Source organism: Taudactylus pleione, unplaced genomic scaffold, assembly GCF_031769625.1.
Source record: "Taudactylus pleione unplaced genomic scaffold, aTauple2 ptg000284l, whole genome shotgun sequence".
Classification (NCBI taxonomy): Eukaryota; Metazoa; Chordata; class Amphibia; order Anura; family Myobatrachidae; genus Taudactylus; species Taudactylus pleione.
The window spans coordinates 2,634,102-2,652,756 of NW_028284686.1; the positions used below are offsets into that span (position 1 = coordinate 2,634,102).

At 44.7% G+C, this 18,655-nt stretch overlaps 1 protein-coding gene across 2 annotated transcripts in view; it reads right to left on the minus strand.

Moving 5' to 3' along the window:
- Positions 1 to 6,017: 6,017 nt before the first annotated feature.
- MXRA8 (matrix remodeling associated 8) overlaps positions 6,018 to 18,655 on the minus strand; it is a 97,208-nt gene continuing 84,570 nt past the window's right edge. For both annotated transcript variants that reach the window (XM_088482239.1, XM_088482238.1), the window contains exons 7-10: positions 15,821 to 15,851; positions 15,603 to 15,679; positions 13,917 to 13,994; positions 6,018 to 11,792 (exon numbers count right to left, since the gene is read on the minus strand). In XM_088482239.1, the coding sequence (XP_088338365.1) occupies positions 11,767 to 11,792; positions 13,917 to 13,994; positions 15,603 to 15,679; positions 15,821 to 15,851 (212 nt within the window). In that variant the 3' untranslated portion in view covers positions 6,018 to 11,766. The remainder of the gene's footprint in view (positions 11,793 to 13,916; positions 13,995 to 15,602; positions 15,680 to 15,820; positions 15,852 to 18,655) is intronic.

Sequence of the window (18,655 nt, forward strand, 5' to 3'; positions counted from 1 at the left end):
CTCGAGTAATGCCCCCAGTAGTAATGCCCCCCCCGAGTAATGCCCCCAGTAGTAACGCCCCCCCTAGTAATGCCCCCAGTAGTATGCCCCCTGTAGTAATGCCCCCAGTAGTCCCCCCAGAGTAATGTTCCCCCAGCAGTGGAAAAGCCGCTTGCGCTAAAGACAAAAAAAAAATCATATTTACCTTAAGCCCAGCTCCCGCTGCCTTCTGATCCGCTAGGCTGGCGCTGCTCCTCTGCACTATGGGAGAGACGCATGACGTCTCTCCCATAGTTCACTGCCTGAGCCGGAAACCGGAGCTCACGGTGTCTCCGTGCGGCAACGGGGTTATGTGTCCGGAGGAGGCGGAACTGGTTCCGACTCCTCCGGTTCACTTTAACCCCGATGGCTGGGTGTGGGGGCCCTTCAGGTGTGGGGGCCCAGGGATGATCGCCCCTGTTGCCCCCCCTTTAATCTGGCCCTGCATATCAATAAGATAGTAATGTAGGTGTAATGTAGTAATGGCATATCAATAAGATAGTAATGTAGGTGTAATGTAGTAATGGCATATCAATAAGATAGTAATGTAGGTGTAATGTAGTAATGGCATATCAATAAGATAGTAATGTAGGTGTAATGTAGTAATGGCATATCAATAAGATAGTAATGTAGGTGTAATGTAGTAATGGCATATCAATAAGATAATAATGTAGGTGTAATGTAGTAATGGCATATCAATAAGATAGTAATGTAGGTGTAATGTAGTAATGGCATATCAATAAGATAGTAATATAGGTGTAATGTAGTAATGGCATATCAATAAGATAGTAATGTAGGTGTAATGTAGTAATGGCATATCAATAAGATAGTAATGTAGGTGTAATGTAGTAATGGCATATCAATAAGATAATAATGTAGGTGTAATGTAGTAATGGCATATCAATAAGATAGTAATGTAGGTGTAATGTAGTAATGGCATATCAATAAGATAGTAATGTAGGTGTAATGTAGTAATGGCATATCAATAAGATAGTAATGTAGGTGTAATGTAGTAATGGCATATCAATAAGATAGTAATATAGGTGTAATGTAGTAATGGCATATCAATAAGATAGTAATGTAGGTGTAATGTAGTAATGGCATATCAATAAGATAGTAATATAGGTGTGACTACCAATGTTCTCTCTAATCATTCCTCTTTTTAATATAGCCCCTGCATCACATCATATACCTCAATGCACCTAGTAGAGAGAGGGGTGGTATATTATCACCATTGACATGTTACATAGAATACAATCATATTAATTAATTACAGCAAATGACAATAACTGTATGGTTTGTTATTATTTCTTCTCTGTGTCTAAGGGCTCTATTTACTACAATCCACATTTGTAATGCAGATTGTAGTGTGATATTATCGACTGAATTCGTATTGCGAATTCAGGCAATATCACAGGGATTTACTACAAATCCCTTGCAGGGACAGAGCTTGCGATAAAGCTCTTTCCCTGCGAATCCCCTCCGCACACTAGTCACAAAGTGCCCGTGCATGCGCTGACCGACCGCCGCTGCTACCTCCCCCTGGGGCTAAGCCCCGCCCTGTCATTAAGCCCCGCCCCCCGCGATCGCGGCCCCCCGCAACTCCCCTCCCTTAATAGCACTTACCTGCAGTCATCGGTGCTCCGGTGATGTCTTCCATGCCTCCGGTCAGCTGATATCCCATACTGCACTGGGACCCGATCACCTGATGACCGGGCCGCAGTGCACCATGGGAGACCAGCTGGCTGGAGGGAGAACATCACCGGAGCCCCAATACCGATCCCTGGAGTCAGGTAAGTACTTTTTTTTTTTTTCTTTTTTTTTTTTAGCAGAGATCAGCTTGCGGTCTGTTTAGACCACACATCTGATCACTGGGACCAGCTCCCGGCTCTGCTCTGCCTTTTAGAGCAGAGTAGGAGCCCGATAACCGGGGGAGACCCTGGATAACGTCACCTCCAGATGGCGTTATTATCACAGGGCTTTCCCCGATATTTTTTACATTTATTTTTAGTAACTTTGGCCAGATCACATTTCCAATTACAATTATGGGAAATGCGATCTGCTTACTAAAAATAAGTGATACTTAGGGGTTGGAGTAGAATTTTACGAATTCTACTCCAATTGCCCTGTAATAACTATAAGTGATACTAAAATAATGTGAAAAGGGTGTGAAAACACCCTTTTTCACTTTATTTTAGTAAAAATAATGTTAATAAATAGAGCCCTAAGGAAGCTCTGGGAAGAGATAAATTGGAGAGTGATAAACGACCAGCCACTCAGCTTCCAACTGTCATTTTTCAAACACAGGCTGTAACATGACAGTTGGGAACTGATTGGCTGGTCGTTTATCACTCTCCACTTTATCACATTCCAGAGCTTCATAAATCTGCCCCTAAGTCTTGTAGTTTTGCTTTTGCAGGACCCGCAGCCTATGCAAAACGGGACTGAAGCGCCCGTCACCTGCGCGCGGCTTTGCCACGTGTGGGCAAAATGGGGGTGTGGCCTAATTATCATAGGCTACACACCCTAAATGACATTATTTGTGGGCGTGTCCATATGGCACTCCTTCAGTAGCTGGGCTGCCCCCAGCCTTCCCCCTGCACTGAATGAATGCAGAGCGCATGCGGGGTCCAGCACCATCGCACAGCTGCGGCGATGGAGGTGCCCAACCTCCAGACCGCCCACTGGACACTTCTGCCCGTGGGTGGAACAGCGGGGCAGTGCCCGAAAAACAAGACTGTCCTGCTGAAATCAGGAATGGTTGGGAGGGGTGCGCCCTCTATGGGGTGGCGCCCCTGTTCGACCTCACCGTTCGAACGTGCCTCAAGCCGGCCCTGGGCACGGGGCTGCGGGCAATCCGAATGGAGGTGACCCGGTATATGCACATGCTGGGTCACATTACAATAGCCGCAGCATGGGTAGGATTGGGAGGGGGAGGCACTGGGTCAGCGTAGGCAGCCGCCAGCCAGCACTCAGCACTGCAGAAGGTGATCGGGGATATGCATATGTGTATACCATGGGCAACTCTGATTGGCTGCTGGCACATAAGAGGGAGGAGACAACAGGGAGAAGGCAGGAAGACAGCTGTCTTCGCTCCTCTTCTCCCCTAACAGCACTGATTAATCCATCCTGAGATGGCGAATGCGGCGCTAAGCTCCTGTATGTATCGCATCATCATACATTTATATGGTGAGGGCGATTCATCCTTTATGAATCGCACTCACCATACAAATGTATGGTGATGCGATACATACAGGAGCAGGTGCACCGCTGGAGAAGTAATCAGCTTCTCCAGCGGTACCCTCCTATATGAATAGCTCGAAGCAGGGGAGTGCCCTGTTTTCAGCTAAACAGGACACTTCACTGCTTCATGAATAGATCCCAAAGAGCTATGCCCTCTATCTGCTGAGGAACTACATATCCCAGCATGCCCTGCCATAGTTTTAGTATGCTCTAATATCCTTGTCAGGGCATGCTGGGATGTGTAGTTCCACAGCTGCTGGAGGGCTGCATGTTGAATACTCCTAGTGCACAAGTTCTCAAACTCAGTTCTCAGGATCCCAAACAGTGCATGTTTTCCTGTTCTCCTCACAGATAATAAGTGAAATAATTAGCTCCACCTGTGGAGTAATGAGTACACCCATGCAGCTGCTGAGTGACCTAGAAAACGTGAACTGTGTAGGGTCCTAAGGACCGAGTTTGAGAACCACTGCCCTGCTCTCGCCCTGAGCTCCATTACTGCTAGAACTGGCCCTGATAGTATACCATCCTTTTGTAGAATGAGAACATAGAATTTTTGGGTGAAAATTGTACTCCTTTTTTTATAGACCTGGGTTAGCTTTTAGAAAAATAATGCAAGTTTTTCAAAATGTAAATAATGTGTACAATGAAATGAATGAATGAGTTGCAAGTGAATATAGGGATCATTGCACAATAACATATGAGCTATCGCACAGTGGCTGCGCTTCTCTCTGAAATTCTGCAGGGCTTCAGTACTCAAGCTCAGCCCTATTTCACTTTGCGCATGAACCATAGACATAGCTGTGTTTGGATGAAGATTAACAAAGGGATGCAATAAGTTAACTTGTTAAATGGTTTTATCCATAATGATTTGCAACTACAACAATAAATCCATACCCATGGGTCTTTTCTATATATTGAGAATATTTGTGAACAGTCTCTGGGCCTGATTCAGATCCGGTCGCAAGCACTGAGCGCTCGCAACCGGGTCGATGGTGGCCCAGAGCGCATGCCATGCGCATGCGTGAGACCCGGATAGCGACGGGCAATCCGTCGCTTCGGGTCTCGCACCAAAGGGGGCGTGCTGTCGCTGAGCGCTCGCAACCGGGTCGATGGTGGCCCAGAGCCGGCTCAGCCATGCGCATGCGTGAGACCCGGATAGCGACGGGCAATCCGTCGCTTCGGTTCTCTCACCAAAGGGGGCGTGCTGTCGATGTTGAGTGACAGCACGACCCCTTTGGTGGGCGGGCCGGGGGGGTGGCTGCCCAGACGGAGGCGTTCCCATGAGAACGCCTACCATTTGGGGGCGGCCCCACTGACATCACAAGTGATGTCAGTGGGAGAGCTTTCGGCTCTGTTTGAGCCGAAAGCTCTCTGGGGCTTGCGGCCACGAGACCCTACCACAAGGGTCTCGACGCAAGCCCGATGGTTGCGATGGAAGACCTGGCCGCTCGCATTAGCTGTGGGTGGCAACCCACAGCAATGCGAGCGGCAAGGAGGCCGCTCCATAAAAAAAAAAAACACCCTGATTCAGAGCGAGCGCTCTGTCAGAGCGTCCGGCTCTGAATCAGGCCCTCTGTGCACAATGATTAACAGGAAATACTTCTCTTCCCAGAATGAGAATGTTTCTGTGACAGAGATAGGCAAAACTTGAAAAGTGTTTCACAATATATTAGCTCCACTCAATGTTGGGCTGGGATATTTTGCATTATTTGCAGGTGAAAAGCGTAACCTGAAGTGTTACCATTCCTATTCTAACAATAACCACCAAGGAGAATGAATTCACCTTTTGCATCCCATTCATAGGATAATAATTCTGTAAAAGGAAAATACAGAGCACCTCTTCTAAACAACCTGTTCATCTGAGAAACTCAACTTTTATGATGACACTGCACTGATGAGCTCAAAAATGGAACAAATACTATCAGAGTTGCCTACCTTTAATATTCTCTTCCCGGGAGAAGCCCGGGTAAGAGAAGCAGCAGGGGGCCGACGGGGGCGGGGCTTGACGATTCGTGTCATTAAGCCCCGCCCCTTCGCGTTAAAATTGCCGCGATTGGGCACAATTTACATAGTGGGCGGGGCCAAATGCTGTGATTCATGCAGAATCACATCTTAAGCCCTGCCCCCTTCACGGAGACCCGCGATTGCCGCGGGTATTCTCCTCATTCTGCCCACTTCACTAGGAAGTGGGCAGAATGCGGGAGAAATGCCTACCCTTCCGGGGGTGCGGGGGGTTACCCGAAAAATCGGGAGCCTCCCGCGAAAACCGGGAGGGTAGGCATGTATGATACTATATACGTATATTTTGCATTGGTGCAAGATAATATCACATTCTAAAAATCCAGTTAGTAAAGGCAAAGCTGTAACTAGACTTTTTGGTGCCCTGTGCCAGAGAGAGCATTGCCCCCAATATTTTTTAAATAGGGGCTTAAGATAGTGGACCTGAAAGAGGGCCATGGCCACAGGGGGAAGGGCCAGGGAAGAGATAGGGGAGGCCAGGAGATGCTGGGGATAAAAGAAAAGGAAGCTACAAGTGAGAATAATAATAAACAGGAAAATTGACAGGCCCAAACAGCGCCCCCTGCCCTGCAGTGCCCTGTGCCATGGTATTGGTCGCACTACCCTAGTAAAGGGATGTCATATATATGGCAAGTACCTAGAAGTCAATTCTTCCCGAAGAGAAAACACAAATTACAGTAAATAACATGTACACAGAAATCTTTTTAGGTGTATTACATAAACTACAGAAGTCACCATTAGGGTAATAGAGTGTATCTAAGTTTATTTTCAAATTAAGCACATGTTTATTTTGTATTCTCTATAATACTATAAAACTTTACAAACAGAATATTTCATAGATTTTACATTACAATCTTTGTTCTGCAACTCATACCTGTGACATTGATTAGGACAGAAATAAAACACTTATAAGACAAATAAAAAGAGTTGGAAATGTCCTGTTTGGATAGAGTCCCCGTTGTAATGTATAAAAGAGTAATAACAATCCTATAATGAATATTCACATATATAATATCACCAATTCATCATTGTAAATCAGGCAGTTAGGTGTGACGTTATATATCTGACTTCCTGATTTAAAATTAAGCATTTGTATTTGAAACTTGCATTTTTCAATCCATAGCCCAGAGGTTTCTTAACTCTGTCCTCAAGGCACCCTAACAGTCTAGGTTTTAAGGATATTCATGCTTGACCACAGGTGACTTAATTAGTACCTCAGTCAACTTGATTTAACCACCATGGACAGAGCCGTAACTAGACTTTTTGGTGCCCTGTGCCAGAAAGAGCATTGGTGCCCCCCTCATTTTTCAAAGGGATATAATGCACCCAAAAAAGGGGAATGGCCTCATGGGGAAGGGCCAGGGAAGAGATAGGAGAGGCCAGGAGATGCTGGGGATGAAATAAGAGGAAGCTACAAGTGAGAATGATAATAAACAGAAAATTGACAGACCCAAACAGCGCCCCCTGTCCTGCGGTGCCCTGTGCCATGGCACTGGTCACACTACCCTAGCTACGGCCCTGACCATGGATATCTCTAAACCCTTCCTGGCTATAATACAGCAAATGTATGCTCTGAATGCTTACCAATGCTCAGACCTGACTATAGTCTGGCTATAACACTTGCACCCTTCCCAGCTCTGAATTATATGGCTGGCTGATCGGGTTTGTTGTAATCACTGACACAGAGCCGGTTTGGATAACTGTAATAGACCTTCATTGTTTTTTCTTTTCAAATTCTTTTCCTAATACATTTTTTCACTCATAAGACAACTGGAATGGAGAATAATATTGACTAATGAATCATCTTGCTATGGATTGGGGGTTATACATTTAAATATGGATGGAGTTCTGCTTTAAATATGACATATTGATTACTGTGGTGTGTTAGAATACCTCTAGTCAGCAGTCCAGAACTGAGGAAGTTTTAGGATAGAAAATATTAATAACCAATTACAGTGGCTTGGTGTCATTTTTATTAATTTGTTATACATGAAATAATGTACTAAACCTAATAAGGAGATAGATAAAGTGGAGAGAGATAAAGTACCAAACAGTCAGCTCCTGTCACTTTACAGGTTGTGTTTGAAAAATGACAGGAGCCGATTGGTAGGTACTTTATTACCGTCCACTTTATCTCTCTCTAACGCTTATTACACAGGCCCCCCTAGGTTATTGTAACACCCTGGATTCTTAGATTCATACCTCAGAAGATTAGTTCCATAACAGAAATTGCTTATTTATTAAAAACGATGTTTCCTGAATTGTACACAGAGGGATTATCATTGCTTCCCCCTATTTAGTAACAGTGATACCGCATACGTTTGGATTTCTGCAGTTTACTGCATCCCCATAGCCTGCTATGGGGACTGCGGCGTCTGTGCAATTTAACAAGTGACAGAAAGCCAAGATTCAGATGTCGTTATCTGTACTCAGCAATAGGGGACCTGCGAAGCCGAGCAGCTTAAATAGTTCCTATTGGGTCACTCTACTGCAGATCCACCAACATGACCTGTTACTCTGCTCCTGGACTTCCTTTTTAATGTATGATTGCAGACACCTATGGTGAAACACCTGTCTTATCAATTACCTAGCTCAACACAGGTGTCTTCAATCACAAAATAGGTGGGTAGTCCAGGAGCAGAGCATTTTGTACCTGACGGAAGGGGTCATGTTGGAGGCTAGGCTACTGTGTGCAACAATGACACTTCAGTAACAGCGCTAGGCTGCCAGTGAATTAGAGAAAACACTTACAGAGGTGCAGGTTTTTTGCTGGGGCAACTAAAATCTGTTGCACTTGCAACAACCCTGCATATTTTCAGTTAGCAAGGGATCTCCATAAAAGACTGCTACAGGCAGTGCTGTATTTCAGCAGGAACAAGCAGGAACAGAGCCTGATTCAAACCTGGTCGCAAGCACTGAGCGCTCGCAACCGGGTCGATGGGCACTCCGTCGATCCGGGTCTCGCAACAAAGGGGGCGAGCTGTCGATGTTGAGTGACAGCACGCCCCTTTGGTGGGCCGGCCGGGGGGGGGGCTGCCCAAACGGAGGCGTTCCCATGAGAACACCTGTCATTTGGGGGCGGCCCCACTGACATCACGAGTGATGTCAGTGGAGAGATTCCAGCTCTGTTAGAGCCGAAATCTCTCTGGGGCTTGCAGCCATGAGACCCCACCACAAGGGTCTCGTCGCAAGCCTGATGGTCGCGATGGTCTTGACCATCGCGACCATCATCATGGCCGCTCGCTGTAGCTGTGGGTGGTCACCCACAGCTATGCGAGCGGCCAGGAGGCCGTCCTAAAAAAAAAAAAACCCGGCCCTGATTCAGAGCGAGCGCTCTGTCAGAGCAACCGGGTCTGAATCAGGCCCTCAGTTCCTGAACCTCTCATTAACTATGATGTAATGTCCTGGGCCAAAATGTATTTTTCATTAGATAGGTTTTATTTTAAAGTCCCTTTTGAGTGCCTTATTTTCTAAATACTATATATATGTATAAATAATATATATGTATATGATATACCATTGTTTTTCAATAGCTCCACCCCTAGTAGCTCCACCCACTTTTCCTGAACCTCGTATTCCAGGAAAATAGCCCAGGGCCTATTTATTATCCCTTATGGCAAGGTATTAAACATATGGCCCTCCAACTACTATCGAACTACACATCTCAGCATGCACAGCCACAGTTTTGCTATAAGGACATACCAAAACTGTGGCAGGGCATGCTGGGATGTGCAGTTCCACAGCAGCTGGAGGGCCACATACAGAATACTCCTGCCTTATGGGCTCGTTACAAATTCAGAAAGGCTAGTTACCTCATGCTTTTAGTAATAGACCCATTCATTATTAGGGACCTGATGGGTCTGTCTAATGTTCAGCAAACTCTGAAAACTAAGCATTCGTAGTTTGCCCGCACACTCCAATTGGAAGGAGCGCATGGTTGGGATGAGGGATGCAAATGGCCGCCCCTTCCACACTGCAATGCACACTAACACTGCCATGTACAGTACTGCTGCTATTAATTAGCATTGGAATCGGCAGGTTTAGGGATCGAGATGACAGCTGGTTTTCAGTGGATCTGTGCCCGCATCGTAGTGATCATGAATTGCTCTGGAAATATGTATTCTGGCACCGCAACACGCAGCAAGTCGGATACCAATATATTGGGCCACTTAAGAGGTATATTGATGAATATGCCCCTTAGTCACTTGTTTATAGTGCAAATTCTTCATAAATCACACAATTGAATTGCCTTGCATGAATTTCAGGTGATTACATTTTCCTTTATACAGTTTAATAGGATGAGCCATTAATTTCTCATTGAGTGGATCTTAGGGCATTATGGACAGCAAGTGCTAACTAAACAAAGAACTATGGGAGGTTTTGTTCTCTTTAGGAGATTTATTGTACAACATGAAATATAGTCACATTGTGTTTTCTTAAGAAACAAACACACATCATTGTATAATTTCCATTGTTATATCATTAGTTGCTCTTTGGTTCAAGGGTCCAGTCATTGTACAACTGGCCAGTTTGTGTATACACAGTATTAGTTTATTACTTCAATGTGTTCATACAGTTGGTTCACACTGAATACAATTCTTATTGCTGGTTTCATGGCAGCATCCACATCTATTTGCCATGGATGTAGTCGGTATTATTTCCGGACGCATGGCCGGCGGTTCAAATCCCGACAGCGGATGCCCGGCAGGGGTGAAGATCCCGATCGCTGATTAAGGTAAGTGCTGCTAACCCTACTCCCTACCTTAACCCTCCCTTAGGAGTGCCTAACCCTAACCTCCCCCCTAGTGCCTAACCCTAACACCCCCTTCCCCGCAGCCTAAATCTAAGTCTCCCGGGGGGTGCCTAACCCTAACCTCCCCCTGGGGGTGCCTAACCCTAACCCCCCCTTCCCCTAGCCTAAACCTAACCGTCCCAGGGGGGTGTCTAACCCTAAGTACCCTCAGGAGCCCTACAACCTAACCCTCCCCCCCCTCCCCTGGCTTACCTTAGTTCGGTATGCCGTGCATCGTGCTCCCGGCGTAGGTCTAATGACAGGCGTCAGGATTTTGACGCCTGTCATTAGTACCTTGCCGGGATTAGACAGTCGGGAAGCTGGCAGTCGGCATTTAGAACATCGGCTTCCTGACTACATCCCCAATATACAATATGGGAGTATACCACAGGGGAACCTCCTGTCCGGCTCACTACAACTATATACTGTACATGTTTCAAGACTTTACCAGAACTGAGGAAGTTATCTTTCATATACAGGGTGGGAGTTTTGGCCGCATTTTAGCTTTAGTACATCCCACCCACAGTACAGAACAGACTTCCTGAGAGTAATCTTACAGAATGACAATGCATTCACTGACAATAGCTGATATCAGAGAACAATAGCTTGTTATCAGCTGTACACTAAAGGCAAATACAATGTCAAATAGCTCAAGTTCTGTCAAATATTTCAATTGGAGCTGCTTTTTCATTTAAGATAACTTGTCATTATTCTATATTACTTACTATGAGTAGACAAGCAATTTTTTAAATACTTTGTTACAATGCTATTAAAACCCTATGTAAACCTTCCATAGACTGGGCACAGACCTGATAGATTCTCTGGCAGCGTGATGGTCATTAGACAAATGGTTTCTGGAGAGCATCACGTTATGTAACAGACCACATCTGGGCTACACATGACAATAAAACTGAGCTCATGCAGCAATTACATGTACTGTAACTACAAAACTGCTTGACCCCTAACATTGATTTACCCTAGATATTCTGTCATTCCACCTGCCCTCCGTTATGATTTATCCAGATGAATGGAGGCAATACAGAAGTTCATATAGGTACGCCAAGACAGGTGATGGGGCTGGGATTGGCAAAAGTAAAACTCTCTACTTTTTGCCAATCCCTACTATACACTTTGCTAATACCGCCATGTGCACTACACTGAAGATCAATGAGCTCTATGTAGGCTTCCATTTTATCATCCTTCACTGTCAGCAACAAAATGGAGGGGAGACACAATGACTGAATACCAGTGTGTACAGCCCTTACTTGGTTTCAGTGGATATCCCCTTTAAGTCCAAAAGGAAAAAAATACATGAATTGCCTGCTATTCACATAGGACGGTTCTATAGGAAGCTATTGCAGGAAGCCATTACTACATTATCATTATGGTAAAAAAAAAGTACCTGAAAAGTTATTTATGAAATCCATCTCTTGCAAGTTACCGGAAAAATAGGTAAATAGTATAAAACAAAGTATACATTCCACTGAGGCATCTTAAATGTCTTTAATATACTGTTTTATCTCTGCTGAAAATGTTGCTACTATTGGGAAGAGTGATCTGAAGATATGGCAGCATGTACAGGAGACACAGACAGAAGTAGCAGACAGCCTGAATGAAGATGCTGAAGAATCTTCTAAATCCTTTTCTTTATTGACATTGCAGCTTCTGGGCCAGCCAGTAGCATGAATTATGTCCTATTTACAATATTCCTTGCGAAGCTCTGTTGGTAAAAAGAAACATGCCATTATATTTTTCATCACAAAAACTTGCCTGGAGGTAAATTTCATATCTCTACTACTCTTGCTGCAAAGATCCCTTTCCATTGCTGCTACTGTAGAGAATCCTTTCTAATACTTTTGATGAAATATCACTGCCCTGTATTGTGCATGGAGAGCTATTTATGCAAATCCTCTTTGTAACAGTAAATAAATTGTGCATAGTGTTCAATATAAAAAAATGTTTTAAAATGCTTACTTCAAAGCTGCATTATGCCCAATTGTGTCATTTCCAGCATTTTTGGGGTCTGTGTTCCTAATGGTGGAATATGGCATGTCATGGGAGGGTAGCTGCCAGTAGGTGCTAGAAGGGTCATAGCCAAGTGGGAGGGGTGTGGGTGGGGTTATGTGTCATGCCCCATTGTCAGGGCCGGATTAAAGGGGGGGGCGACAGGGGCCCGGTGCCGCACCCAGACACCAGGCGGCCACTGAGATTGTAACCAGCGGGCGCCCGGCTCCCTCCCCGCAGCGGCAGCCAGAGCCGGAGACTAGAGCTCACTCGTGAGCTCCGGCTTCCGGCTCAGGCAGTGAACTATGGGAGAGACGTCATGCGTCTCTCCCATAGTGCAGAGGAGCAGCGCCAGCCGAGCTTAAGGTAAGTATGATTTTTTTTTTCTCTTTAGCGCAAGCTGCTTTTCCACAGTTGTGGGGGACATTACTCGGGAGGATACTACTGGGAGCATTACTACAGGGGGCATTACTCGGTGGGGACATTACTACTGGGGGCATTACTCAGGGGGGGCATTACTACTGGGGGCATTACTCGGGGGGGTATTACTACTGGGGGCATTACTCGAGGGGGACATTACTACAGGGGACATTACTACAGGGTACATTACTCGGGGGGGGGCATTACTACTGGTGCCACTACCACAGGGGGCATTACTACTGGTGCCACTACCACAGGGGGCACTACTACAGGGGTATTACTACTGAGGGCATTACTATTGGGCACACACAGGGGGCATGACTACTGGGGGCACAACTACAGAGGTATTACTATTGGGGGTATTTATACAGGGGGCATTACAATTGGGAACACTACTACTGAGGGTATAACTACAGGGGGCATTGCATACGGGGCACTGCATAAGGGGCAACACTCCTGGGGGCACTACTACTGGGCACGTAATAGGGGCCCCCACATGTTTGTTGCCCAGAGGCCCCCACAGACCTTAATCCGGCCCTGCCCATTGTGATTATCAGGGCTGTCTGAAGAAGCTGCATGCTTCCACAAGGGAGCGTGGCTACACCATCTTGGAGACGTGGGACCAGATCCCTAGACTGTACCCCCCCTTCCCTTACACGGAACCCCTGGGAGGGGGAGACCACATTGCCCATTGTTTTAGTGGGAATCAGCTCCGTATGTCTAGTGCTTGTACTGGCAATATTTGTAGACTGGTTGTTCTCATTTTTTAATTCTATTAGAGGGAACAGGGAGGACTGAGCAATGTAAGAGTTCAGACTGCTATATTTTCATTCACATAATTCATATCAACTGAACCTTCGTCTACACAAGTACATAGGTTACAAACAGACAGCAGTAGAAAAGTGCATAACAAATGTTTGCAAATGTGTTATAATTTGGAAAAATGAATTGAAAAAAATATGTGGACATCCCTTTTACATTTATGCAAAACCCTTATAATGTTCCTACAATAAGTTAGTTGTGTAACAAATCAAATCCCAAAACCTAATTGTTCACATTCGATACTAAACCCTTTTGTGCCATATTATTATCATTAACCATCATGAGCCTCTTTCTGAAAACACCACAAAGATCCACTTTCATCTTGGACCCACTTATTAGAACTCACGGCCTGTCCCAAAGAATTTCATTCTAAGTGATCTCCGGCCAAATTCCTCCCCTTTGCCACAGTGTCCCCAGAGGCTGAAGTTCTAAAATGTCTCTGCTAACTATTACTTCCATCCTTTGTGATTACTTTGAAATGCCTGCTGCTCTATGTCTGCACTGTTGATGTAGCTGCATGTTCCCTATTATAAGAGGCAGTCTCTACGGGAGCCACCAATTAGTGGTATGAGAAAATGAAAGCATGGGCTTTGCTTACCGAGGTCTAAGTCGATGGTCTTTGGAGTGAAGGTCCTCTCCATGGATGCACGCTCCTTCAGAATGTTATTTTTATAATCTGGGATGCAAAGATATTTTTATGATTTATTTTCAAACAAGTTTAGAACCATAAAAGCACATTTACAGGCTATTTGTAGTTACATTTCACTCCTCTACAACACCCTGCACAGTTATACGTAGGCAGCGATATTACCTATAGCATCTAGTTACACAAGAATTCGGTGTGGGTAGGACATCTTGTACACTGTAGCCAAGATATAAAGTAAAACAGTAATAAACATGAGAAAATAAACCTGCAGAGCCCCAGCTAGTGTCCATGAACCATCTGTATATTATATTTGGCTTTTGCAGTGTTTGCACTGCTTCAGAACTATGCACAAAAAGACATTAACCCTTCTGCTATCAGGGGCGCATGAAGGGGTGGAGTAGTGCATTTCTGGGCTCCATAGCAAAATGGAGGTTGGGGCCAAGCTATGCTGCAGAGCGGGGGCTTCCTCTCAGCCTGCGCAACCACCAAATGCGCCCACTGCACATTACAGTTGAGAGGAGGACTCTGTTACGCTGGGGGTTTCATAGAGTGTTGATGGTGCTTCAGGGGAAGGGTACAATGGAGGGATCCAGGATTGTCAGGGCCTCCTCAACCCACAGTGGTTCTGCACCACAGGAGGCCCCTGCATAACAGAAATATCTTTCAGTTTTTACTCTACACAGGTACATTTTATATTGTTTTTACGTAGGACAGATGGGACTTTGTTTTAATATTTTAGTTGAAGGAATTATTTTTTTGCATATGCATTTTTCAGAGATCTACTGTATGAGATCCCGTTCTCTATGTCTTCAAATATACTGTGGGCCTGCCCAGATCCACCCAGCCTGATGCAGCAAGAAAGGCCTACTTTTAGGGTGAATCCTGGCCCATTCAAGGTCAACAAATAGTGACTGTCCAACGTAAATCAGGACAGTTGGATATATGGATTATATAATGATCAGACTTCCAGGAAGATCAGCGGCTTTGACCAATGAATTTAAATTGGCAACAGAAATACATTCTAAGCCCGGATTGTTTAGCATTTATTTCTGCCACTTTAAAACTGTCAACGCCGTCGGTCATTGGTTGCTTTGACAAAACGCCAAATAGTAAATATACCCCTTCATTTCTATTTACAAGTGCGACAGGTGCTTTATTCAATAACATTTAGAATACGGGAGGCACCACTTACATGAGCTTAAGTACTACATTTTAATATGGGATGGGTACGGGATGCCGGTGCTTGGGATCCTGGCGATCAAAATCCCGACTCTGGAATCCCGATAGGGTTAGGATACCGACACATGTCTGTAGATATCCTAACCTTCCCCCTCTCCCTACCCATAACCCTTCCTCCCCGATGCCTGAACCTAACCTCCCCCTAGTGCCTAACCCTCTCCCTAGTGCCTAACCCCAACCTTAACCCTCCCCCCAACCCCGCTACTTACCTTTGGGATGATGGCGCCAAGATTCTGACAGGTGTCCGGGTTTGCGCCGCCAGTATTCTAAGCGCCGGCATCCCCTGCGTCGGGATACTGAACATATCCCTTTAATATTACTATAAATATTGTTTTCAAGCATACTCTCATTTTTGTAAGTGAGGCTTATGTATATACATTACAAATATTAGTTCCTCACCAATTCGAAGTTCCTCGTTTTTGTATTGGACAAGGTCAGGAGGTCTCAGACAAATTTCCTTCATGTTCACCTCTTTCCTGTAAAAACAAACAGATATTTTCTCCAATTGTACATAAATAACAGTGCTCAGTGCATGATCGCACAATTCATATCTAAAGCTTACAGCAGCACCCCTGTCATGCATTTCATACCATGGACACTTCAGTGAAATGACTCACCCTTGAGATTTATTCAGATTGTAGCCATAACCTGCAGAGAGAATACAAATCTATATTAAAATCATAGTGTAGAGTGACCGATTTGTCTCCTCAGATAATTCAAAAGTATTAACATTTCAAATGTGTTACTAGTGTAACTAGAGGAAGAGGATTCTTCTGGTATCTTTCTCCTGTTTTCTGCATAAGCATGATCCCTCTAATTCTGTTGGTGCTGAGTGCATAGGAGTATTGGGCTCATTGTTGTATACAGGGACTGGGCGTAAAATACTGAGTAACCAGCCAGAGCCACTATTCTACCTGGGCTTATTCCTGGGGCCCATGCAGAAATAGCCGCCAATATTAAATGGTGACAGACAATGGGCCTGATTCACAAATTTATGTTAGTAGCACAACCGCTGTTTCTTTGTACGCAGGAGCTGTGCTAAAATAGGCAAATGCCGTAGGAGGCACCCAATGCCGGCTTCTGTGGTCCGATGGCTGCCTCCAAAGACGCAGTATTGGATCCTCAGCGTGAACATCTGACATCTGAGGAACCTTTAGGTTACTCAGGATGTCCAAGGACGCAGCCACTGGCTTCGGCATGACCAGGGAACGGCCCTGTTATTTGGAAAGCTCCTTTATGTTGCAGCCCCCAAACGCCAGCAGAATGTCAATCATGCTGCATGTTTTGGGGCACTGTAACTGACATCGCAGCACCAGATCTGCACATGTACAGAGCTGCCCCTGTTCATGTGCAGGTTATTAAACATGGTAGATTTTGTAAATATCGTTTTTATGTAAATCTCTGAATTAGGCCCAATATTAAGCAGAAAAGCTCGTTATCACTATCAGTTCTGTGTTCAGAAGAGAATATAGGAGAGAAAACTGCGTGCTGCACCCACAATATCAGATCACCCATAAGCCAGGCCAAAACAGCCACCAGACAGATCCACTACATCACAGGTTCTCGGGACCCCAAACAGTGCATGTTTTGCAGGTCTCCTCACATAATTACTAGTGAAATAATTAGCTGCACCTGTGGATCTTTTAAAATGTATCAATGAGTAATGAATACACTGGTGCACCTGCTGGGTGACCTGGAAAATGTGAACTGTGTGGGGTCCTGAGGACCGAGTTTGAGAACCACTGCACTACATTATTTCAGTTTATCCATTATCTAAATTGTTTTACTAGTGTTTTGAGACTCTTCTTCCAGGCCATGAAGTGGTGCTACTGCACAGACATAGGTAGTGTACTAGCTTTGAACTGAATTTGAATTGAATTGTCTGATAAATAGCATTATAATACAGTGTTGTAGCCATTTCATTTAAATCTATTTTAGATTGTTTTATTCAATCGATAATTGGCTCCCAAACGCCAGAAAATGGACAAAACGGTCATTTGGACAAATTGGTTAAATCAAAGGGATTTTCCCCTGTTTGAGACCAAATGTTTGATTGTCACTCGCTCCCATACATTATCAGATTTTCATTACAGCCAGCCACATCGGTTAGATAGTCTTATAGTGTGTAGCCAGTTTAAGAGGGAAAGTGCCAGGACATCTGATTGGTCAACAGCTGATTAGTCAGCTGCCTTCCACACAGTAGATTCACTGGGGTCGGTGACACCCAGTATGGCCAATAGACTCCTTGTTTGTGTCAGAGGTGTGCACACACTAAAAAGGGATGGGGTGTAACCTCATAGAAAAAGGATGTGGCCTTGTGGCACACCCCTGTTTCAACACACTGGGGATGTGATGGGCATTGCTACCTGACTGTATTTTAGATTAATAAAAATGTGTAGTAGCTTGATATACTTAGAATTCACAGGATTTCACTGTACTAGCAGGTGGCACAATTGATAAGGTGACTGACTGCAAAGCATGAAGATGTTAAGTTTGATTCCCAACTGTATTTTAAATTAAGGAGAATGTACAGTAGCTTGATATAGTTATAATTCACAGGCTTCCCTAGTAACAGCAGATAGCTCAATGGTAAATTGTCTGGCTGCAAAGCATAAGTGTACAGGTTCAGTTCCCAGCTATGACTGTATTTTAAAATGTGTATATTACTTAGGGGGAAGGAGATGTGATCAGACTCTGAGAGGAGGTGTTGGCCAGGGACTCACAGAGCAGGAAGCTACTTTTCCGAGGGACGTTCCTTGTATAACGGCAACTTCAGGATATGCTGCCCTGGCCACGGTGCCCCCCTCTGCTGGGCCTGTTACAGCGCCCAGGGTATGTGCCCTGCTCGACCGCCACTGCGCCAGAGACTCTCCCTACACTGCTGGTTCCCCCTCAGTGATCGTAACATCATAGTGCAGCTCCAGGACCCTAGTCACTGAGGAAGAGCCGGCATTTTAGTGTCTTCCCCTCGGAGGGTGAAACCCGGTGCTGTCCGGACCAACTGGACGCCACTGTTTCCACATCATTGTAAGCTTGATGTAAATTTAGAATATAAGCGCTCTCCTTTTTTTCTCTGTGTAATTTGTGAGTTGTGTGTGTGTGTGTATGTGTGTGTTTGTGTTTATTTGTGAACCTGCCTGTATCTGTCTAAATTGTTCACCTTACACCTACGTAATCATGTGTGTTCTATCCTTGTGTACATTGCTACGGAGCCTTTTTAAAGTCATATATTTAAAAGAGGATAATTATAATAATATAAAGAGTGATGGACATAGGATCACTATTTTAAAGCCCTCACAAGTCTAATTCTGTAATGTGATACAACTGAATCCTAGTCACCCAATTATTAATAAGTCTCTGTATCGATGGATAAGGATTTGGGCTTTCAGTTCCTGCCAAATAAAAAATATTAGAAAAAAAGTAAAAGTAATAAAATATCTTTAAAACTTTTA